The following is a 24926-nucleotide window of genomic DNA, read 5'->3' as shown; positions in this document are numbered from 1 at the left end:
CCATCTAACGCTCTAAGTAAACAGGAAAGAAACGAATGCGCTCCGAAAGAGAAACTGAAAGTTAACTCAGACAGCCATTTTAAAGATGCAGCAGAAAGAAGACCGTGAAAAGAAGAATTAAATTGAATAAACCAACGGAGTGAACAGCCTGTTGTGGAGTGGAATTGTGGTAAGAAAACGTAAAGTTAAAGGGGATGTGAGGAGGAATGGGAATCTGCAAGTATAATCGTATTAACACGCGTAATTCAGTAAAACCGAGAACTTCAATAAAATGGCTTGTTTGAGGCGTAGCGAGGAGTTCATACTGAATCCAAATTTACCATTTGGACCAAAAAGCAATAATAATAATTTAAAAAAATGTTTATGATATTTTTTGATATTTCAAGACTGTTTTTTTTAACCCTCGTGACGTAACCGAGTATGACAGAAGTCACAGGCCCTGTCGCTTGATTAAAGAAGTAGGCTACATTTTTACACCCACAGACTTTGTCGCTAGATTTAACGGGTTTCCATACCCCTTTTAGCGACTGTATTTTTTTTTTAAAAGCCTTATTGAGCGCACATCAGCAACTTGGAAAACTCTACAACGATGCTCGGGTGGGTTTGTAGTCTTTCCTGCGCTCGCTATCGCTCTGCAGCTAATTTAACAGCGGCTGGTTTGTGAGTGGGGAAAGAAGCTACATAGTTGACCGTCCACCAGTGAGACTAAAACATAAATGAACTTCGCTTGCGCCTGTCGTCTGTCCCTCCCTCCCCACACACAACGTTAGTTTTAAACTTCAAACATATGAGGGTTGGAAGTAACAAAAATAATGAATTGAAAGTAAATGTTGAATTAAATAAAATGCAATCTAATTACATATGCCATCAAATAAAATGCGATTAAATATGGCATCAAATACAATATTTAATTTAATTGCATTTTATTTGATGAAGTATTTCATTTTCTTGCAGTTTAGTCAATTCTATGCACTGCAATTCCACTCGCCACCGCTTTCATCAATTCACTGCACCTTTCGCTACTAAATTTATCTATTCGATCGCAGTTTCACAAGTGTCAAATTATCCCACCCACTGAGGTAGCCTATGTCTATGCACTTATAAGACATTATATAAAAAAAGACTGCTATTATCACTGCAATGGGAGGGTGGACATAATACCGAATACAGGGGTGACAGTAATTGTGACACAAAACTTTTGGAAAATTTTTAATCTGAGAGATGTGTAATTTTGGTGGTTACCACGCCCCATTATATCATTAAATATATTCCACATGTTGGACAATGAATATATACCTCAGCACTGGAAATCTTTATATTCAACAGTCTTGATTATTGTTATCATGGGTGCAGAACATTTTGTGGGTGATAATATAGCACATGTTTAGGGCCATATTAAATTCAAGATTTGTTCCTGTCGGCACTAAGATCTGGTGTATGTGTGTGCCTGAGACTGTTTTAGTGTGTCTGTGTGTGTTCATTGTGTTCTTCTTTTGTGTATTTACAGGTTGGCGGATTTGACTCCCCACCTATGGTTGAATCTGATCTGAAGTGTCCCGGTGTCCTGAGATAGGCAGCGCTGTTTCTAAAATGAGTTCCTCAAAGAGGAAAGAGACCGACTATGAAACCCACGGCCCTGCCAGAAAGAGGTACAATTGCGTGTATCAGTGAGTTAGTGTGCTGTGTGTTAGAGCTGCAGTAAGAGAATACTGGAAACTCTGTCTCCATGTGCTGTGAGTTAGAGCTGCAGTAAGAGAATGAGTTTAACTGGAAGCTCTGTCTCCATGTGCTGTGAGTTAGAGCTGCAGTAAGAGGATGAGTTTAACTGGAAGCTCTGTCTCCATGTGCTGTGAGTTAGAGCTGCAGTAAGAGGATGAGTTTAACTGGAAGCTCTGTCTCCATGTGCTGTGAGTTAGAGCTGCAGTAAGAGGGTGAGTTTAACTGGAAGCTCTGTCTCCATGTGCTGTGAGTTAGAGCTGCAGTAAGAGGATGAGTTTAACTGGAAGCTCTGTCTCTATGTGCTGTGAATTAGAGCTGCAGTAAGAGTTTAACTGGAAGCTCTGTCTCCATGTGCTGTGAGTTAGAGCTGCAGTAAGAGGATGAGTTTAACTGGAAGCTCTCTCTCTCCATGTGCTGTGAGTTAGAGTTGCAGTAAGTGGATGAGTTTAACTGGAAGCTCTGTCTCCATGTACTGTGAGTTAGAGCTGCAGTAAGAGGATGAGTTTAACTGGAAGCTCTGTCTCCATGTGCTGTGAGTTAGAGCTGCAGTAAGAGGATGAGTTTAACTGGAAGCTCTGTCTCCATGTGCTGTGAGTTAGAGCTGCAGTATGAGGATGAGTTTAACTGGAAGCTCTGTCTTCATGTTTTGTTCACAGTGCCCGGGTAGTGAGGGGAGGGGCACCTGTACCCAGCTGTCTGTCTATGAAGAGTGATGAGTCAATGGATCTACCTCTCCACTTCAGAGGAAAGTCCACAGGTCGTAAACGGTAATGTGGCAGGTTCATATTGACAGTAATTTTCAATTTCACTTCCATATCCCTTGAGAGATACATGATGAATTAATACAACAAATTATCAGCTGAGCTCAATCAGCAAGGAACACCAAGACTTGAGAATGAACTTAAATGCTAAAACAAACATTTTCACGAACAAACTTGACAGAAGCACAGGTGCATAGAGAATTAATGGCTTTGGTCTGGATCTGTGACAGTTTTGTGTATTATGTCAAATACAGATGTGCTGTGAGTTTGAGCTGCTGTAAGAGGATGAGTTTAACTGGAAGCTCTGTCTCCATGTGCTGTGAGTTAGAGCTGCAGTAAGAGGATGAGTTTAACTGGAAGCTCTGTCTCCATGTGCTGTGAGTTTCAGTTGCAGTGAGAGGATGAGATTAACTGGAAGCTCTGTCTCCATGTGCTGTGAGTTTGAGCTGCTGTTAGAGGATGAGGTTAATTAGAATTTGTGTTTCATGTTTTTTTCACAGGTTCCACTACTCACTGGAGTCCAGACCTTTCGAAGGGAAGAGTTCTGAGAAAAGTTCTTTCTTAAAACTGGTATGATATGTACTTCTTTATTTTCATAGTTTCTTGTGCGATTTTCTTGTGTGCTACATTTCTGTGAATGAGATAACATAACAAAAGTAGTTGTGCTAATGTCAATGTCTTTAAAGACCCAAGCACAATGGCAGAGTGTTTTAACCACTGAGTTTATATAGTTAGCATTAACCAAATATATTGCTCAGAAAATTAAATTTTTCCAAAGGAATTAATTTATCCCAAGTAGTCTCTCTCCAAAATCATCTATCAAGAGCAAAAGCTGCACTTCAAATATGAGGCTATGGACCTCCTGCATGTTTGGTGTTTATCTTTATCCATCCCTCTGAGAAAACATTTGACCTCAGGCAGGGGTATGATTGTCTTAATGGCTCTGATAAAGTGTTTATTTCACACTGATACAGCACACCTCTTTGTGCATTTATTTCACACTGATACAGCACACCTCTTCATGTGTTTATTTCACACTGATACAGCACACTAGTTCATGTGTTTATTTCACACTGATACAGCACACCTCTTCGTGTGTTTATTTCACACTGACACAGCACACCTCTTCATGTGTTTATTTCACACTGTTAAAGCACACGTCTTCATGTGTTTATTTCACACTGATACAGCACACCTCTTTATGTGTTTATTTCACACTGATACAGCACACCTCTTCATGTGTTTATTTCACACTGATACAGCACACCTCTTCATGTGTTTATTTCACACTGATACAGCACACCTTTTCATGTGTTTATTTCACACTGATACAGCACACCTCTTTATGTGTTTATTTCACTCTGATTCAGCACACCTTTTTGTGTATTTCATTTAAAGTGATACAGCACATCTTTTCATGTGTTTGTTTCAGTCTCTCCTGCGCGCTCTGGTGATGCTGGATAAGACTGGAAAGTTGAAAGATTTTCAGAGCCATCTGAGTCAAGATTGCCCAGAATGCTTTAATTGTCTTCCTGAAGATCCCTTTGTACTGGATAAGTTTATGAAGATAAAGGAATTGTTCAAGAGTCATCAAATTGCTGATTACCCAGAATGCACTGAGAGAAAGCAGGAGGATCCTGAGGCCCTGTACATAGTTGAGAAGATGCTGGAGACCTGTGGCATTGAGAAGTGTCTGAAGATCACACTTCACATCCTGAGGAACATGAAGCAGAAGGATCTCGCTGTCTTGCTGGAGAGAGATGAGCAGCTCAGTAAGAGTTTCTCTCATTGCTACTGTGTGTCCATTAGAATGCTGAAATGAGTTTAGCAAACAAATCTAACGGTGAACAATGATCTGATTCATAGCATTCATACTTTCATAATAGTGTTTTACATCAGCAGTTTTGCATATAGAAACAAGCAAATGCACATGAGATTAAATGTCCCTGAAAGAGATTCAAACCAGGAACCAAAAGCCAGTAACTAAACCACTGTCCCATCAGACACACTGTCCTGAGTTTTTATCCAGGATTAAACAGCACTGAGCATACAAATTATAAGATGATTAAATTACTACATGACCCATAAAGACCATGTTTACCATGAAGATACATCATATTATATAACTGAGAAATTGAATGTTAAAATGGAAATTAATCCTTTTTATGTTTTCATTGTTGTGTGTACAACATTACATTTATTTGGCAGACGCTTTTATCCAAAGCAACGTACAAAAAGTGCATTTCATGGTCATAGACAACTGCTAAACACACGTTCAGTGAGGTACAATACTTATTTTGTACAGCTATTTCTAGCCAAGCACACAGTTTAGTTCACACAGTGAACACTATTCAGACCTAACCTCTGCAAAGCCAACTAGGCAGAAGAATAAGCTACAGTATTAGGACAAATACAAATTACCAAAAAGTGCTGGGATGGGATTGTGAGAATTTTGAAGCACTATTGGAGGTGTGTAGCACACTATTAGAGGTGTGGGTAACACTACATTAAATTGAAGTTATACCTGTGTAGTTATATTGTAACTATTCTGGTAACAAGAGGCTATCATTGAGTAATTCCAACTTCGGTACCATGAAACAACAGTTGGCGATATTCTTAATGACGTGAATATTTTTTTAAATAATGTATTTATACTAATAGGCCATATCTTGATATGACTGATAACAAGTAAACCTTGCCTGTTAATTTTTCAATGCGTCTTCATGATACAGAATGATTTCATATTAACAGGAGAGATGTAACAGGGCTGGCCTTGCTTCACATGTGTAATCAAGAATACCGCTAACTATAGTTCCATGTTACCTCCTTTGGAGTTACTCAGTAATGACCTCTTGTTACCAAATGAATTATAATTTATCTACACAGGTATAGATACAACTTAATGTGTAACACTTTCAGGGGTGTGCAAAACATTGTGAAAACGTTCTGCATAATATTTTTTTGTTGTTTATTTCTGTTATTTTAAAAAATGTATCTCATGTTTCCTCTCCGCAGATGAATCCATCAAAAGAGCCCAGCAGGCACTGAAAACTCATCTGAAGAAGAGGTTTGAATGCGTATTTGAAGCTTCAGCAAAGCAGGACCACCAAACCCTTCTGAATGAGGTCTATACAGAGCTCCACATCACAGAGGGGGGAAGTGGAGGAGTCAATAATGAACATGAGGTCAGACAGATTGAGACTGCATCCAAGAGACAAACCACACAGGAGACTGCAATCCTCTGTAATGACATCTTTAAGCCTTTACCTGGACAAGAGAAATCCATCAGAACTGTGCTAACGAAGGGCATTGCTGGCATTGGGAAAACCGTCTCTGTGCAGAAGTTCATTCTGGACTGGGCAGAAGGAAAAGCCAATCAGGACATTGATTTCATCTTCACTCTTCCTTTCCGAGATCTGAATCTGCAAAAGGAGAGAGAATTGAGTCTGATGCAACTTCTGCAGCACTACTTTCCACAACTGAAAGAGATCAAAAGTGTTGAAGGTGATGGAGTCAAAGTTGTGTTTATCTTTGATGGTCTGGATGAGTGTCGACTTCCTCTGGATTTCCAAAGCAATAAGTTCTGCTGTGATATAACAGAGTCATCATCAGTGGATGTGCTGCTGACCAACCTCATTAAGGGGAATCTGCTTCCCTCTGCTCTTTTCTGGATTACCTCCCGACCAGCAGCAGCTAATCAGATCCCTCCTGGGTGTGTCCAACAGGTGACAGAGATACGAGGATTCAATGATTCACAGAAGGAGGAATACTTCAGGAAGAAAATCAGAGACCAGAACCAGGCCAGCAGAATTATCTCACACATAAAGTCGTCCAGGAGTCTCTACATCATGTGTCACATACCAGTCTTCTGTTGGATTTCTGCTACTGTTCTGGGGACAATGCTGGGTGAAACAGAGAGTGGAGATCTGCCCAAAACTCTGACTGAAATGTACACACACGTCCTGCTCATTCAGACTAATGTAAAGAATCAGAAGTATCATGGTGCCAATGAGATGAACCCAAAGAAAGTGTCAGCGTCAGATACAGAAATCATCCTGAAACTGGGGCGGCTGGCTTTTCTACAGCTGGAAAAGGGCAATCTGATATTCTATGAAGAGGACCTGAGAGAGAGTGGCATTGATGTCAGTGAAGCTTCAGTGTACTCTGGGGTGTGCACAGAGATCTTCAAAGAGGAGTGTGGTTTGTATCAGGAGAAGGTCTACTGCTTTGTGCATCTGAGCATTCAGGAGTATCTGGCTGCCCTGTATGTCTTTCATTCATGTGTAAATAAGAACAGAAATGTACTCGGTGCAGAAGAGTCAGAACCTCACAGTGACAGAGTGCAGATGTCTGAGGTACACAGGAGTGCAGTGGATCAGGCCTTAAAGAGTAAGAATGGACACCTGGACCTTTTCCTCCGATTCCTTCTCGGCCTCTCTCTGGACTCCATTCAGAATCTCTTAGGAGGAATACTGACACAGACAGGAAGCAGATCACCTGTACCAGACCCACAGACACAGACAGAAAGCAGATCAGAGAGCATTGAGAAAACAGTCCAGTACATTAAGGAGAGGATCAGAGAGGAATCTTCAGCAGAGAGGACCATCAATCTGTTCCACTGTCTCAATGAACTGAATGACAACTCTCTAGTGGAGGAAATCCAGAATTCACTGAGATCAGGAAAACTTTCTGATCAAGAGCTGGAACCAGACCAATGTTCAGCTCTGGCCTTTGTGTTCCTGATGTCAGAGGAGGTCCTGGATGAGTTTGACTTGAGGACCTACAACACATCAGCAGCAGGTTATCTGAGACTGGTACCAGTAGTCAGGAACTGCAGGAAGGCCATGTGAGTATTATGTATTTATTAAAGTAGATAACTGACAGCATGTTTTCATGAACACTTCATAGTTAAAGCGAGAATATAATATAATAAAATCATGTCATGCAAGTGAGAATTACGATTTTTGAGTCAAGCTATTTTAACTGATTGTGCCCTGATTTAATGAATACAGAAGTAGCACCAAATGCAAAAACTTGCTTTTCCAACATGTAAAATGTATTTCATTAGATTTTATTTACAAATTATAATTAAAAATACTAGTTATTGAATAAATCATGAATTCATTGATAGGCAAACCAATGTAATGGATCAGTCATGGTCAAAACATACGACTCACAAACAGATTAAAATTAATATGGGATATATTCAGTAACAGTATTCAGACAAAGACAGTATTCCATATATAATTTAAAAACATAGGCTCAAATACCTTTATAGAAAATTAGGCAGACATGGAAATGAAATAATTTAATTTTGAAAAAATATTTCTTGCATCTTTACTTTCGGTTGTATCTGTGCCAAATGTCAGAAGAAATGAGGCAATCTGGGTGAAATTTTAATGTGTAGAATTTTCAGTCCAGCAGGATGTGTAATTCTCAGGCTCAAAGTGATGCAGTTGGAGAGTGTAGCACAGATCAACAATCAACAATATCACTCTTCATCACTTAACACAATTACTGCTACATTGAATATATCAGATTTTACAGTATATTGCAGTATTTAATCATGCAATAATATATGAACTCCTCTTTGCAGTCTGAGTGGCTGTGAGCTCACAGAGGAGGCCCTTGAAATTGTGGCCTCAGCTCTCCAGTCATCAAACTCACCCCTGAGAGATCTGGACCTCAGCAACAACTACCTGGGATATTCAGGAGTGGAGCTGCTCTGTGCTGCACTGATGAGTCCAAAGTGTAAACTACAGAGTCTGGGGTGAGTACTGCTGTGTACTGTGTGACATTAATTAAATGGAATGAGTGATTATGGCTGTGTAACGGTTTGAACTTTGCTGCAGGGACGAAACAAATTTTCTGAACTTGTAACCTAGATGTTTATGTGTAAATGTGGGTTTACATATAAGATCATTGACTGGGGGGATGAGCAGCAAGGCTGTATTCCCCGGAGAGCAGATTGTCTACTGTCAGGCATTCACCTTATGTTCTCTGACACTAAGACCTTTTATCTGAGGTGGTAAAAATACCGTTGATCTAGGCATCTTGCAATTCATACACTCATGCCATGAAGAAGTAATTTATGAGCCAACATGTATAACTATGTGCAAATGGGATGTAGATCCAGTGCAGTTTTAGCTAAATGCCGAATGCACAAGCACCAGAGAAATACAGGATATGAGCCCTTCTTACCCTGATGTTTCTGATAACAGAGTCTCAAATGAATCAGCCCATCAGACTTTAGTCCAGCAGGTTACAGAATTAGAAAAGGGGCTATTTGGGTCAGAATTACATCTGTGGAACTTTGAGAGTTCAGTCCAGCAGGATGTCTAATTCTCAGGTCCTAGGTGCTGCAGTTGGAGAGTTTTGCTCAGACGTCTTCCTCAGAAGATGAGTTGCATACCTTGAAATCTCAATTTAGCTCTTCATCATAGAACACAACAATTGTTACATTACAGGCATCTAGGATACGGTTGTATCCAGAGTGACTTAAAAACAACTTTTAGCATTTTTACAGCTGGATATATACTGAAGCAATTCGGGTTAAGTACCTAGGTACAACAGCAGTGAACACTAAAGAGTAATACATTCAGCTTTCACCCAGCTGTGTAGGGCCAAAACCTGTTCAAATACAGCCATATCCTGTGGGTATGGGGTATAGTGGGTATCAATCTTGTTACAACTTGTTATATTTCAAATATTACATGCGTTGTTTTACCTAATATTATTATACAATAATATATGAACTCTTCTTTGCAGACTGAACAGCTGTGAGCTCACAGAGAAGTCATGTGAATTTGTGGCCTCTGCTCTCCAGTCATCAAACTCACCCCTGACAGATCTGGACCTCAGCAACAGTAACCTGGGAGATTCAGGAGTGGAGCTGCTCTGTGCTGGACTGATGAGTCCAGACTGTAAACTACAGAGACTGGACCTCAGCTGCAATAACCTGGGAGATGCAGGAGTGAAGCTGCTCTGTGCTGGACTGATGAGTCCAAACTGTAAAATCGGGCGACTGGGGTGAGTAGTGCTGTGTACTGTGTGACCTCAACTAAATAGAATTTGTGATTATGGCTCTGTGCAGTGAAATAAAAAGTTATTTTCTTTGTTTTCTGCTATGTCCACCAGCATTCTTTCTTTAGCACAACAAATAATGTGTTTAGCACAACAAAGAATTTATGATTACATACATTTAGATCCTTTGACATGCACATACAGTACAGCACCCAAAAAATACTTCCGGTAAAAAAATTCACTTGCATATCGCCAAAACAGACTTTGATTTGGCAATATCTCCCAAAATATTTTAAAAGAGAGGGTAATTCTGAGTGTAACCAATGGGAATAATGTGACACTATGACACATTTTCATTGACAGTCCCCTCATTATCATATGGATGAAAAACTACTGAAATAAATACAAAAAATATATATACAGAAATAAATTAATTAAAAAATAAGAAAATGAATATATACAGAAATGAATGAATCAAGAAATAAACATGGAAGTAAATAAATGCAAATACCCATTTATGTCAGATTTTATCTATTAATTTATTTCTGTGTACATTCATTTATTTTTACATTGTCTTGCATCTGTATTTATTTATTCATTCATTCATTGAGTAATTTATTTATTTATTTTTAATTTAGGCTTTTTGGTCCTCTGTGTACCTGTAGTTGCAGTCAGTGGCCAGTAGATGCAATTCATTTGTCTGTGGGTGCAACAGTGAGTGCGTAGCTAGTGTTGGGAATTTTGATTTATTAAAGTGAATCATTCGAGACAGTACATCAAAATGAATTTGATTATGTCATTATCGCATACTTCACCATTAATAAAACACTCACTTGCCGAATGTACTGTTCATGTTCTAGTCCTCTCTCTCCAGCTCTAACTGAAATTATAGTTACAGCTCCTGGAAAAACGCAGGTGCTCACAACAATGCAGTGTAACACTGGTGTTATGCTGCATCATTTAGTATTGAACGTGTTTTCATTTTATCTGAGTGAATATTTTAAAATTTATGGCAAGAATATTAACAGGCCTCTTAATTTGTTAGTGAAATTATATTATTATGTAACTTCATTATGATGAAGATTGAATGTGTTTAAAAAATAATGATGTTTGTAGACCGTACTAGCACTAGCGCTGTTTCTTGTGTTTGCAAATTAAATATGTTTGCAATCAGACTGTGCCCCAAATTATATGGGCATAATATGGAAAGGGTTCGGAAATTAAATCCTTGCCGGAGGGCGGAGGCCCCCAACCTTGAGTTGAATTGGCTCCTTATTTTTTGTTAATAGAAAGTGGTAACCCTTTTCTTTTGTAGATTAGTCAGAATACTTTTTAAACTTAATTAATATAACCTCTTCCTGTTTTGTGTGTACTGTGTGTACTTCCCAGAAACGCATATACTGTACAAATAGGAAATTCCACATGTAGGCTATCTGCTGCCAAGGTCCACAGTCTCACAATCAGCGGTTAATTTCAATTATGTGTGTGTGTGTGTGTGTGTGTGCGTGTGCGTGTGTGTGTGTTTGTGTGTGTGTGTGTGTGCGCGTGCTTGTGCATGTGTCTGTGTGTGTGTTTGTGCATGTGTGTGTATGTGTGTGTATGTGTGTGCTTGTGCGTGTGTGTGTGTGTGTGTGTGTGTGTGTGTGCGCGTGTGTGCGTGGTCTCTCCACAGGCTGGGTTGGTGTAATCTCACAGAGGGCTGCTGCGATGTTTTGGCCTTAGTCCTGCGTTGCCCTCACTCAGAGCTGAGAGATCTGGAGCTCAGAGACAACGAGCTGCAGGATTCAGGAGTGAGAGCGCTCTCTGCTGGACTGGAGGACCCACACTGTAAACTGCAGAGACTGGGGTGAGTACAAACACAAACCCCCTCAAACAAAAAATGCTCCAGTGTGACTAAATACAACACTAACGTTAATAATGACTAAATATAGCACTAATGTTACAAATGTTTTGTTGACAAGAGATTTATTTTTCTTCACAGAACTAAAGCAACATTTTCCTGTTCTTCCTCTTGGTAGAAACACACATTTTAATCTGACATCAATTGGACAAAACATCTTTTTGAGAAGCGTGAAATAATTTGTATTCATACATTCTTCAAAATTATGAAAACTAATTGAACCTGTTCAAATTTAAACTGTCATCCTCTTAAATAATGATAATTAATTCCAAAGCCCTGTTATTTTATATTCAACTGTAGCCCTGTTACTTTATATTAATGTGTGTAAGGTGTGTAACACACTGCTATGTGTTTGACACACACAGCCCTGCTTATATTAATGCATGTAAGGTGTGTAACACACTGCTATGTGTTTGACACACACAGCCCAGTTAGTTTATATTAATGTGTGTAAGGTGTGTAACACACTGCTATGTGTTTGACACACACAGCCCAGTTAGTTTATGTTAATGTGTGTAAGGTGTGTAACACACTGCTATGTGTTTGACACACACAGTCCTGTTCATTTATATTAGTGTGTGTAAGGTGTGTTTGTCCTTCTCTCTGCAGGCTGTCAGGCTGTAGAGTCACACAGAGAGGGTGTGATTCTCTGGCTTCAGCTCTGAGTTCAAACCCCTCACACCTGAGAGAGCTGGACCTGAGATACAATCACCCAGGAGACTCAGGAGTGAGAGCGCTGTCTGCTGCTAAACTGGACTCACTCACACTGCTGTAAGTACAGAGAGTTTACACACTGCACCTCACACACACACACACACACACACCTAAGGGAGCTGGACCTGAGATACAATCACCCAGGAGACTGGAGTGAGAGCGCTGTCTGCTGCTAAACTGGACACACTCACACTGCTGTAAGTACAGAGAGTTTCCACTGCACCTCACACACACACCCACACGCAAGCACGCGCACGCTTACTCTCTGTTCTGCCGTTTCTTACAGTGTGGACCATGGGGGAGAGAAGAGGACCAAACCAGGACCCAGGAAATGTGAGTCTATCGAAACAGAACACTGCTGTGTGTGTGTGTGTGTGTGTGTGTGTGTGCGAGAGAGTGAGACATTACAGAAAAGTCTCTTACACACACAAACACACTCAAACAGAAACACACATGTGCACAAACACACATGCAGGTACTATCACAGCTCTTTCTCTCTCACACACATAATGAGGTGAATAACAATAATAATAATTCATCTAATTTTTGTTTCTGGTGTGCAGATGGCTGTCAGCTCACACTGGATCCAAACACAGCGCACAGAAACCTGTATCTGTCTGAGGGGAACAGGAAGGTGACACACACATGGATAGAGGAACCATATCCTGCTCATCCAGAGAGATTTGAGCACCGGCCCCAGGTTGTGTGCAGAGAGAGTGTGTGTGAATCCTGTTACTGGGAGGCTGAGTGGAGTGTGTCTGAGAGAGGATGGGTTTGTATAGCAGTGACATATGAAGGAATCAGCAGGAAAGGAGGGGAATCTCACTGTGCGTTTGGATGGAATAAAAACTCCTGGAGCCTGGAGTGTGATAAACACAGTTACTCTGTCAGGCACAATGAGAAACAAACAGACCTACCTGCTCCCCCCTCTCCCTATCGCAGAGCAGGAGTGTGTGATGATGATGATGATGGTGGTGATGGTGAAGGAGTGTGTGTGTACAGGGTAGGAGTGTGTGTGGACCGTTCGGCCAGCACTTTGTCCTTCTACAGCGTCTCTGACTCTGACACACTGACCCTCCTGCACAGATTCTGCACACACTTCACTCAACACACACCCCTCTGTGCTGGATTTTATGTGTATGACTCGTCGTCAGTGTCCCTCTGGCAACTGGAGTAGAGACACGCACACTTGCTCTCACACTTACACATGCACACACACTCATACACACACTTGTCACACACATATGCACACATGGACATGCATACACACACGCACACACACACACACACACTTACGCTGGAAACATACTTGAATAATCTCACACTACATGCACATGAAGTGGCTGTGTCCCAGGCGATATTGTTCACGTGCCCGCCTGCTTCCTTTCTGTCTGACTGGAGGTTTTAAAGGTATATCCACTAGGGGGCAGATCATGGCTTCCCTTCAAATGATAACACCATCCTTCCTGGCTTCCTGCCATCAGTCACGTCACTAGGCGTAAAATGAATACTGCCCCCGTGGTTTACGCGGGTATTGCACCTTGCAGACACGTAGCATTCATTTTTGAGGACGTGCACAAAGGACGCTCTGAATGACCGCAGGATACGCATGACAGCCATTTTGTGTACGCGGCCACGTCATTTAAATCAAGTGTGTTTCCAGCCTTACTCTCGCACACGCACGCCCTCTCATACACACACGCACGCCCATACACCCTCATGCACGCACACACACGCATATGCAACCACACACACACATACAGACATGCATACGCACGTGCACACACACACACACACTCTCTCTCTCACATGCTGGCACACACAGGCATATGCAACCACACACACACACACACATATGCATATGCACACAGACACACACACACACACACATATGCATATGCACACACACATTCTTATTCTTGCACACACGCACTTATCTCACACAAACATGCACAGACTGGCACACACTCACACACATACACAACTACACACATGTATACATACACACATGCATATTCCCCCACACGCAAACACACACACACACAGTCACACCCACACACTCATATGCACTCGCACATACACACACACATATACACTCTGTTCCCCACCTGCACACACATACCTACGCACTCACACACACACACACACACACCTGCTCACACATACGCAGTCATGCACACAGACATGCACACACGCACGCATATGCACCCACAGACATCGACATTCACACACAGGCACACAAACTCACACACGTAAACACACACACACATACTGTAAACACTCATACCCACCTAAACACACCCACACACATACATTTTGATGTGAGGTTTCAAAGTCTGTGAGAGTGATGTTAGCTGGGTAACATCATATTATCCCAGAGGTCAGACCCAATGTGAGCGGGGTTGTTGGGCATACAGATTTTATGGTTGTGCCAAACAATCCTGGTATAAGCATGTAGTTAATGTGATAACATGCATTATACATATGAATAATGCATGTGTTATCACAGTATTAACTGCATGCCTGTACCAGTTTCAGCTCTATTGTATATTATATTTATTATTTTTATACATTTATTATTTTATATGTATTCCTTTGAATATTCATATTGTCAGGTTTTTATTTGAATTGAAAATGATTTCTTTGTAACTAGCATTTTAACATTGTGCCAACCATCCCTGTGTAGGGGCTGGTTGGCACAAGTGCACTACATGACCTTAATCATTGGTGACATAATATGAGAAAACATTTGTAGACATGAAAATAATTGTAGCTGAGACCTTAAGTTCACACATACGCAGTCATGCACACACACATGCACACACGCATGCATATGCACCCATTTGAGTTTCCTTGTTTATTGTCATCTTTATTTAGTTTGAACCTGTTGCTATAATTTTCTGTATTTACAATGATTTTCAGTGATTAAACCCAAATTATAAAAAATATTTAATGTTTACTGTTGTGATTTACTGTTGTGTGATGTATTAAACCCAATTGATATCATAGTAGTTATTTTATATTCTTCATGCGATTACGTAATGGCTCAGTATGAATAGATCAGGGTGGGGCTGGAATCTACACAGCTTGCTGTTTGTTGGGAAGCAGTCCCCACCTCTGAACCCGGCTTCTCCCAGACCAGGGTGGGAAACTAACGACAGGATAATGCTGGTAAATTTGACCTGTGTTGGGTAAGTTTGTCTACTGCACCACAGTCGTTTTCTGGTTTGATTGGCAGGCATGGAATTATTTTTTTTTTTATCTCAAACCTTGTCACAAGTCAGTCATATTTCTGGAATAATTGATAAGCAATTCTGAGGTGGTTTTGAAAACATGCAAATGCAAAGTGACAAGTCAATTTTGTTAACAAAAAAAATCATTTTATATGATCCTCCTTCCAGTCCAAATAGTGCTGCCTTTTGCATGCTTACAAATAGGTTTGACATTTGACTGGGAAGTTACCTTGCTAAATTGAGTAACAATGTGCTGTCACATTGGCTTATGTGACTGACAAAGCCAGGGTAGCTGGTAGGCCAGCTAGTAGAGTTGGAAAAGCCAGGTTCAGAAAGTATAAGTCCTCCCCAGGATCTTGTTCCAATCACCTGAATTTGCTATTTAGCACAATTCTTTAGCCATGAGTTGGAACTAATTGGGGAAATCAGCTGGCTGACCTGAGTTCATGGGTAAAAGAAACACATGGCAGGACTTTTACTTTCTGACCCCTGCACTTTCCCCCTTTGCCCGCTAGCTTGCTAGTGAGCTTGCTCCGAAGATCATCGTTTCACTTACTGACAGTGTTCCGCTTGAATAACATGACATAGGGATATTTCATGTAAATATACATATCTTAAGGCTGTTTGGTCTCAACACATCCACTAGGTTCCTCCGTCGGACTACAACCAGACTGCAACGTGCTGTCCACTGCATTCCGTCGACTTCGGGTTACAACACGTGTATCTTGTTAGTTTCCGTCACCATCTTTGTCTGAATCCACATCCCGGCAGGAAATTCTTGGGGAATGCACCGGAGGCCGCAGCAGTGGGCGTGGCTCGGGGAGTTTGCCGGGGTAGTGGATATTCTTACAAGCTCAGGCATAATGGTTTCCTGCTCTGACTCGGTCCCGCCTTGCAGCTTGCTTAGTTGACCTCCGGCGAGCTCCACGCAGTGGGCTGACTAGGGAAAGTCCCTCATTAGAGCCCTGTAATTCCCCCAACCCAACCCGGCTCTTTACTGCAACCCTGAGCCCCAAAATACCTACCCTGCCTATGTCTGATGATGTAATGTCCAGATGTAGATCTCCTCAGAATGGCAATAGTCTACCATCTACCATTTCATTATCATTATCCTCTGATGAAACACTTCAAATTGTAGAATTCAGTCTGTGGCAGTAGTATTAAGATACTAATTATGATAATATGCTACTGTGGTTGTGTGTTGACCAAGTTCCTGTGAACCGACACCCTGAGCCGGCTAGAGGAGAACGGGCTCGGGCAGCATGAGTAGCCTAGTCGTGAGCTTTTGAACAGTGCTCTTGGTGGCCATTTTGTGTGGTGTCTGTGGTCTTGAGCTATGAAAGAGTATGTGTCAGACGTCTGAGCCACGCAAGGGATGGAGTCAGTCAATAAAGGCCTAGTCAGGCAATTCTGTGAAAACATGCACAAAAGTTACGCTCAGTGTCATACTGGTCATGACTGGGTGCGGCCATATGCAAGCCTATGGTGGGTGACATAACTGAACATAATACTTTCCATTATACTCTGATTCTGTAGTAGTAGTAATAATAATAATAACATTATTATTATTATTAGTACTACTACTACTGCTTGTAGTAGTATTAGGATTCATTTGCAGTTATGAAAGAAACCATTTTGTTGCATTTCAGTTATGCTCAGCATTTGTCATGTGCACCAATTAAATTGAAGTCACTTAAATACTCTGGGCCATGATTGGGGTAAGGGGAAATTGTGCATGAATTCTACATTTTCTCAAGAGAACGCAGTGAGCCGCACTATTTTGCGTGACTATCCAGAGCAGCGGCGTGATGACGTCACTAATGAGCCAGGTCAAGTTACTGTAGTTCGGTATCCTTCTTCCTTGTTCTTTGCTTCCCATTAACAGCCGGTGGAGTTCGAGGAAATAAGCACCATGTCCCACCAAACGGGCATTCCAGGTAAATCGTTTAATATTTGTAGATGTTGCGGCTTTTAGTAGCCTAAAATATAATACAAGAATGTGAGAAATTCTTGTGTGCTACAGACTGCATTAGATTGACTTGTCCTACAACAAAATGGAATTTATTTTACGGAAGACCTGTTGTTTCATCGTGTATTGCAACCTTAGCGCTATCTAGTAAGATAACGAACGGATTTGCTTGTCAAATGATTTATTGGGCCAATGTGGTCGTGCATATCCGAGATAAGGTACTCTCGGCTTCCCATTTGGTTGTGTGCAGTTGCTAGCCAGCTCGCTTGCGCTTCTGTGTTACTCCGAACCTAAGGTATGGTGCAAATACTGTCCTTACGCCGCTGGAGCGAATTCAGGCAACGCCTAGCTACACGGGTTGCCTAATCATCAAAACGAGCAGCTACGAGCGAAAAGCAGTGTGATGGCTTCGGAAAATGAATCTCAGGTGATCTGAATGACATCTAGCCATTTCGTTAGTTTCGATATCTACCTACTTTAAAGGCAAATACTGAATTCAGTTCACAGACGAGAACTGCTTGGCATGCTTTATGGCTACAATCCAAAATAGCCTTAATTTCAAGACGATTGTTTAAGGTTGTTTCTGTTTTTTTTTTGTTTGTTTTTTTTTATCACCGGGAGGAAAAATGGCTATCATTTGGGACTACCACGCCCCCAATGCATAAATACATAGTTAAATCACGTTATGTTGTGTATTTGGTGCAATTTGCGTCTAAGCTTTTTCGACAGCGCCAAACTGCAGGTTCTGTGCAATTCGGTAAATCATGTTCGCTCGACACCACAGCATTTCACAAAGGTTAGTGCATTGCATGTTAGTGCAGGGGCAATCCACCCTGCGTCGTCTTCTCTGTGTATTAGTGTTGTACATAAAACGCTGTTTTAACGGAATAACGAAAATAATGCCTGAATTTTCCAGATTAACAGTTAATTAATTGAATTTAACATGCAATCAGAATTATCGTTTTCTTTTTTGGAGATTCGGAAAATGTCGCGAGCTTTTTTTCTTTGGTCGACATCGAAATCACTTGCTCCGTTTCTTCACAGCTTCCGGGGAAGTGAAAGACATCTTTGCAAGTGCAAGGAACGGTGACTACCGGCTTCTGAAAATCGTAATTGAAGATGGTAAGTAGCGAATTTTATTTCCTTATTTTATCTCGTGCACCCGTATTAGGCCTAGCCTTTAAGTATTAATGTATGTTTATGAACATAAGCTTCTGTATGATTCCTCGCAAAGACGTGTGGAATTTCAGCAGGAACATTGACAGACCACTGTCTGTATGTCAGTTACTTTGTCACATGAGATGCATTGTACTGCATGTCTAATGCAGTACACGCAGTTATTTTGCCATGTGACATGCCTTGCTGCCTGATTTTACACGTGTAACTCATTATAACTGCAGTGCACCTGTTAATTTTGTAATTCAGATATTGGGATCCTACCCTCAAAGCTTTGGCAGTACAAATGGGTTTAGCCTGTGGTGAGTTTGAGCGGTTAGCTAGACCTCCAGTTAACCACAGGCCGCCTCGCTGTGTTTCAGAGCAGTTGGTGGTGGGCGACAGCCGAACGTCTGCAAAGCAGTGGGACCAGGAGTACGACTCCTGCGTCCTGTCCGTCCTGGACGACGACCAGCCGTCCTACATCCTGTACCGGCTGGACTCCACCAATAACCAGGGATACGAGTGGCTCTTCCTGGCCTGGTCGCCTGACAAATCCCCTGTAAGCTCCGTCACGACAACCTCCTCCAGGTTATATTTTGGACACAACTGCGCATACCATACATGCAATCGAAGCTGTGTCATTCGAAGTGCAGAAGTCTGCTGTGTTTCACTTCTCAAGGGAGGAAGCCTGCTTTTAATTTTTAGGTTTGCAAAGTGATCATCAAAGCAGAAGGTGTTCTACTTTAGTCATTCAGGAGTGGTTTATTAAATGTATATAGCGGGGGAGGGGGGGGGGTTAGACTAGTACCCGGAAGGCCATAGTTTCTCTCTCTTTTTTTTTTGGCTTAAACATTCCGCAGCGCGTCCGAACACGTCCAGGGATCGCGCTTTCTGGAAAACGTAGAACCCGTTTGCAGTTCACGGTCACGGTGCACTGGCGCAGTACCCTGCCGCACGCATGATTGGCCGTTTTGCACGTCACCTGGGACTGTGAACACAGGGAACACCTTGCCCGGTTTCCCATATAAGAGCTGTGCGTCCGCATTGCTTCCCCACGATGTTTTTGATTGCAGTGAATTCATTTTAAAGGAATTCGAAGGTGAACGCTTTTTTTTAGCAGGGAAAACCTGACCGTAAAAGGAGAAGAACCGTTTGTTGTGCCCGTATTTGCAATGCTGATCTCTCGGTCAGTTTTGCATAATGCACAGCTAACTCTGGAAGTCAACGCGAGCAGGAAATGTGAACGCGTCTCAGCACTGTCCGTCTCACCACCCAAAGACCTTTTGCGGTCTCCACAGGACGCTTCTCAGAAGGATGAGTGTGAAACCGAGTGTCAAATAAGTGTATTTAAATTTAGATTCACTCAGATTTACTTCTCGCCAAATAGGTGCGCCAGAAAATGCTGTACGCAGCGACGAGAGCTACGCTGAAGAAGGAGTTTGGAGGAGGGCACATAAAAGACGAGGTCTTCGGCACCACAAGGGTACGTGGGGCAATTCACAGCCGCGCTGGTGCGTTGTCAAGCTTGCGCTGTGAGCAGCTGGTGTTGCGGAAACCTTGTGAACCTGGGATTCCTCTGCATTTACCTGCACATTTTGGGCCTTTAGCCAACTGTCGTATCTAGAGCAGGGTACGCAGCGTACAGGCTTTGCACACAGCCCCTTCATACAGCTGGGTGTTTACTGAAGCAGTTCAGATTAGGTGCCTCGCTTAAGGGTACAACAGCAGTGCCCCACCTGGTGGTGTGTTCGGTATGGTGCGTCCGCACTCTGTAGCAACACAACGCCACGCAGAATATTTAAGTGCCAAGAGAATGCATTTTGAATGTTTATCTCCGAGCGGAGACTCACTGCAGCCAGCAGCTCTGACGTGCGGCAGCCCACCTGGCTGACTTGTGGCAGCCATTTTGGAGCAAAGCTCTCCAACTTTCTACTCTGTCACGAAAGGCCGGCAAATTCAGGTTCTTTTGTGTGCCGCAGTCCTTCTGGGATACGAGTGAGAATGAAAGTTAATGCGGAACACTCCCCCCCTGCAGGACGACGTGTCGCTGAGCGGATACAGGAAGCACCTGACCTCCCAGTCTGCCCCACTCCCACTGAGCGCTGCCGAGGAGGAGCTCAGAAAAATCAAACTCAACGAGGTAACACAGCCACACACGCGCAGACACACACACACACACACACACACACACACACATGCGCAGACACACACACACGCGCGCACACACACGCAGACACACACACGCGCACACACACGCACACACACACACACGCACGCACACGCACACACACACACGCACACACACGGACAGGTGTGAACACAACACGTACACATTCTCACACGTGTATCAAAACCAATCTGCTTCTTTAAACACCACATCCTCAATTTCCCTCTTACAGTGCTTAACTCTACTGCAGTGCTTAACTTGAGTACAGAGCTGAACTCGACTGCAGAGCTTAACTGAACTGCGGCTCATCTCTGCTCTTTGTCTAAACCTTCACATATGCTTCTGTAAGTAGCTCGATAGGAGCATCTGTTAAATGCCAGAAGGTCCCCACTGGTGCATATAATGTAGAGTGAGGTAGTGGGTTGGCAGGCAGGCTGCACTCTTGGCTGTCTAGAACGGAGGCAGCAGCAGTATTAATCCAGCTGATTCAGAGGCAGCGCGGCTGCTCTCTGCCAGCTAGCAGAAGGGTCAGCGCTGTGGCCCAGCGTAGCGTAGCGTAGCGCAGCATGGGACAGTCCATCACTCCGCCGACGCTGAAGCCCGCGGTGGCAGTGCCAGAGGACGACACCGGCACGCTGGTTAACTTGCACCCAAGGAAACGGAAACGGGATGATATAATAATAATATTATTATTATTATTTAATAATAATAATAATAATAATAATGACGTTTGCAGACAGCTGAGACTGTTTAGCATATATTTGAGGTTTTTCCTTTGTCGTATCCAAAAGTGTGGATCCAAGGGGTTAACTGAGGGCAGACTCACTTCTTAAAGAAGCGCGTCTCATTTCGAGAAAGTGCAAGACTTCAAAGTAGGCTCTGTTTGTTTGGTTCCCTTCTGGGGGAAACAAAGCTGGTATCAATTCCAGCTTGCATCACGTGATGTCACGGAGCAGCGTCTCTCACTTCCATAAAAGGAAGCGACCCCAGCTGCAGCGCAGCTGCCTGGAGGTCCAGGGCAGGAGGACAGCCTGCAAGCGTAAACCAGGGGGAAAAATAACCCATGGGAACAGGAAGCTGTGGTTATGTGTGATATTTGTAACTCTGCGCAGCTCATGGATGGAACCCGATGGTTCTGATTGCATGGGGTCTTTAATATAACTGGGGAGCCAGTAAATGTGAACTCAGTGTGCAGTCTGCTTTCTCTTATTTATATATGTACATTAATTTCTCAGCAGAAGCCCTTATGTAGAGGGACTTAAAATGTTTTTATTTTTATATGTCAATGTCAATTTATAAAATGGGATATTTTTTTGTTGGAGCAGTTCAGGATATGCGCCGCCTTCTGGAGTACAGTGTCACCTGGGATTTGAACCTGCAATCTCTAACCATTCTACTGTACCGCCGCCCTGTGCTGCGCAGGTTCAGACTGACATAGGCGTGGACACAAAGCTGCAGACACTCCAGGGCGTGGCCCTCCCCGTTCACCGAGAAGCCGTCCGAGCTCTGGAACAGTTCAGGAACAAGGAGCTCGATTACGTTCAGCTTGTAAGAAAAACCCCCAGGGACACATGTTCATATTACATTGTATTACATTTTGTTTGGCAGATGCTTTTATCCAACGCAACCAAATGGCTTCGGAAGAGATACAAACACACATTGGATAAAGCACAATTTTGTTAAAGTAGCAGCTGTCCATAGCCATAAGCATCAAGTCAGGTTCACATAGTACAGCTATGGCTATGTCTTAATCTAAGTTGGTAAAGTTATGGCTAAATCTTAATGGAAGTCTGTAAAGCTATGACTAAGTCTTTGCATGATAATAAAGTGTCTCAGAACTGTATTTTTAAAAATTTTCTAATGAGTAATTTTTCATAAATGTTCTGACTGCATTCTAAAAGTGTAATTGTGCATTTTAAATGTGAAAGCATTTTTAATTCCACCGAGCTTATCAAATGGCGGAAGTTCATTTAAATACGTCGTACGATGTGTTCATCGACAGGAAATCGATTTTGCCAACGAGATCATAAAGCTGTCGAGCACTGTCGCCACGGAGATTGCGGACTTGCCAAAGAGGATCCCGAAGGACTCCGCCCGCTACCACTTCTTCCTCTACAAGCACTCCCACGAGGGAGACCATCTCGAATCTACAGGTGAGGACCTCCCCCAAGGCCTCTTCCCGAAACTACACCCCTTTTCACGTACGAGGTACAAGAACTTTAAACGTGTCAGGCTGCGCGCCTCTGTCCTGTTCGGAAGTCTCATCGCGGGCAGGCTAAGAGGGAGCGGGTGGCAGGCCGGTTTTGCGTCCTGGTTAGGGTTACTTTGGGGAATTCTCACGAAGAGCAGCTCACGTTACCTGTTTAATCTTGTGCTGTAGCGCTAGCAGGGGCGGAGTCCGAATATTCAAACCTGGGCTGGAAGGGGCTTTACCCGCCGGCACCTGCTAACGTTGCGCTCGTGGTGCGTGCCTGCGCGCGGTCCTGTGTTTGTGCTTTCAGTCTTCATCTACTCCATGCCCGGATACTCCTGCAGCGTTCGGGAAAGGATGCTGTACTCCAGCTGCAAAGGCCCCCTGGTGGACATGGCTGAGAACAACCTCAAGATGGAAATCGAAAAAAAGGTGCGAAAACACAAACCTCTTGATAGCCCCTTGAGCAGGAAGTGGGCTTCTTGGCCAGATTTCCGAGGTCATAGTTCGCCGAATGCACTGTGGAATTAAAGAGAAAATTGTGACCGCTATTGAAGGGGGAGCACTGAATGGAATGCTAATAAATAGCTATTAGAGTGGCTACGATTTTAATATCTGAATATTTTATCTTTGCATTCTATAAATGGTCCTGCTCTTCTTAGACAGACAGACAGACTGACTTCCTTTTTCAGTGGGATTTGATCCTTATTCTTCTCTGAAGGCTTTTCAGATGTTTCCTTCATGGCTTTGAAGGAAATGACTGGAAGATGTTTCAGGGTCTGAAACCAGCGACAGACCCGAGTGTGAATGTCTGGTAAATTTTTTGACCAGACATTCACATTGGCTGGTGGCTGGTTCAAGAAGCAGTTGGTTTCGGACCCTGACGTTTGCTGTGAAATTTTCCTGAGTTGAGGACTTGGCATCCCGCCGTCCTCTCGAAAGCTAACGAAAGAAATCCCCCCCCCTCCCCCCCTCCCCCGCAGATTGAAATCGACAACGGCGACGAGCTGACGGGCGATTTCCTGTACGAGGAGGTCCACCCCAAACAGCACGCGCACAAGCAGAAGTTCGCCAAGCCGAGGGGGCCTGCCGGTAAGAGGGGGGGCCGCAGGATGATCCGCCCTCCCGGGGAGGACGACGAGGACGAGGACTAGGACTAGGCGCACCCCCCCGCTTTCCGCCCACGGTGGAACATTCCGCTCGGCAAGCAAACCCGTCAATGGAACGTTCCACTTGGCAAGGAAGCCCGTTTAGAAACGAGTCCTGCAAAGCTCCAACCAAACCCACAAAAATTCACACCTATGCACATAAAAAGGAAAAAAAAAAAAACACACTTCAGACACCACACAAACTTCCGCCTGGAGCTTGCTGTACAGTACATATGCGGATTTGGGCGCACGAGAGGGTTTTCACAGAGCGACTAAACTAACGAATTGATCCGATGGCTTTCAAACATTTCCACATCGCTCGTCGCAAGAACGCGGGGTCGAAGGGAAGTCAACGGGACGTTCGGAACGTGTGCGGAAATGGCGGGTTCATTACACTGAGAAGCAACTAACCAGTTCTACGCCTCAAAGGGTGCCATTACTTATTTGACCAAATTGAGTTTAAGATTCTGTTCTTAAACTTTATATAGTCGTAGGCTAATATTAAAAAAAAAAAAAAATGCTGTTTGCAGCGTTCATTCTTTTACTACGGTTCTTTTTATAATCACGAAATAACACTGGTTCGACACAGCTGGGGTTTACAGAACACTCCACTGCTGAAAAGTAATTATTTTTCTATGCATGTACTGTACCAGGGGTCTGTCGTCTGTTTTAATGGAGTCTCGCCGCAGGGCGTAGTGCCTGTATATTCTTGAGTGATTGTTTTTGTGGACCATGTCTTCTTCCTGAATCTCGAGCTGTCTGACACACTTCACATATGCAATAAAAGGGTGCAGCCACTGTTGCGGTGTTTCTCGCGTTGTGTCGGTGCGGCGTGCGAGCCACTATTCCGGAACTTCCGGAACTTCATCCGTGCTCCAAAAACGGAGCCTTCATTAAGACAGCGAATCTCAAAATGGTGATTATCAGTTCTGTTTGCTCTCAA

The 24926-nt window shown here is 43.0% G+C and overlaps 2 protein-coding genes, 1 long non-coding RNA gene and 1 pseudogene across 12 annotated transcripts in view; 3 read left to right on the top strand and 1 right to left on the bottom strand.

Moving 5' to 3' along the window:
* LOC135246065 (protein NLRC3-like) overlaps positions 1-14283 on the top strand; it is a 60208-nt gene extending 45925 nt beyond the window's left edge. For all 8 annotated transcript variants that reach the window (XM_064319559.1, XM_064319565.1, XM_064319563.1 and 5 more), the window contains 6 exons: positions 8077-8250; positions 9249-9509; positions 11176-11349; positions 12013-12174; positions 12404-12450; positions 12681-14283. In XM_064319559.1, the coding sequence (XP_064175629.1) occupies positions 8077-8250; positions 9249-9509; positions 11176-11349; positions 12013-12174; positions 12404-12450; positions 12681-13294 (1432 nt within the window). In that variant the 3' untranslated portion in view covers positions 13295-14283. The remainder of the gene's footprint in view (positions 1-8076; positions 8251-9248; positions 9510-11175; positions 11350-12012; positions 12175-12403; positions 12451-12680) is intronic.
* Positions 1-14507, bottom strand: part of LOC135246095 (uncharacterized) — an 84375-nt gene extending 69868 nt beyond the window's left edge. Inside the window, exons 1-2 of the long non-coding RNA XR_010327497.1 lie at positions 14384-14507; positions 14103-14269 (exon numbers count right to left, since the gene is read on the bottom strand). This is a non-coding gene — a long non-coding RNA (uncharacterized LOC135246095). The remainder of the gene's footprint in view (positions 1-14102; positions 14270-14383) is intronic.
* LOC135246024 (protein NLRC3-like) lies at positions 4144-7330 on the top strand (annotated as a pseudogene).
* A 2628-nt stretch (positions 14508-17135) lies between the features above and the next one.
* LOC135246082 (twinfilin-1-like) lies at positions 17136-24781 on the top strand. 3 transcript variants are annotated; one of them, XM_064319604.1, is made up of 9 exons: positions 17136-17287; positions 18364-18441; positions 18858-19036; positions 19865-19960; positions 20513-20617; positions 22067-22192; positions 22647-22797; positions 23146-23267; positions 23819-24781. In XM_064319604.1, the coding sequence occupies exons 1-9, from the start codon at positions 17263-17265 to the stop codon at positions 23987-23989; spliced, it is 1053 nt and encodes a 350-aa protein (XP_064175674.1). In that variant the 5' UTR covers positions 17136-17262; the 3' UTR covers positions 23990-24781. The 3 variants fall into 3 exon arrangements, with proteins under 3 accessions (XP_064175674.1, XP_064175672.1, XP_064175673.1); XM_064319602.1 differs by lacking the exon at positions 17136-17287 and adding an exon at positions 17359-18115; XM_064319603.1 differs by lacking the exon at positions 17136-17287 and adding an exon at positions 17361-18076.
* Positions 24782-24926: the final 145 nt, after the last annotated feature.

Source organism: Anguilla rostrata, chromosome 19, assembly GCF_018555375.3.
Source record: "Anguilla rostrata isolate EN2019 chromosome 19, ASM1855537v3, whole genome shotgun sequence".
NCBI classification, from domain to species: Eukaryota; Metazoa; Chordata; class Actinopteri; order Anguilliformes; family Anguillidae; genus Anguilla; species Anguilla rostrata.
The sequence above is the reverse complement of the archived record's forward strand: the minus strand, read 5'-3'. Positions and strand labels throughout refer to the sequence as shown.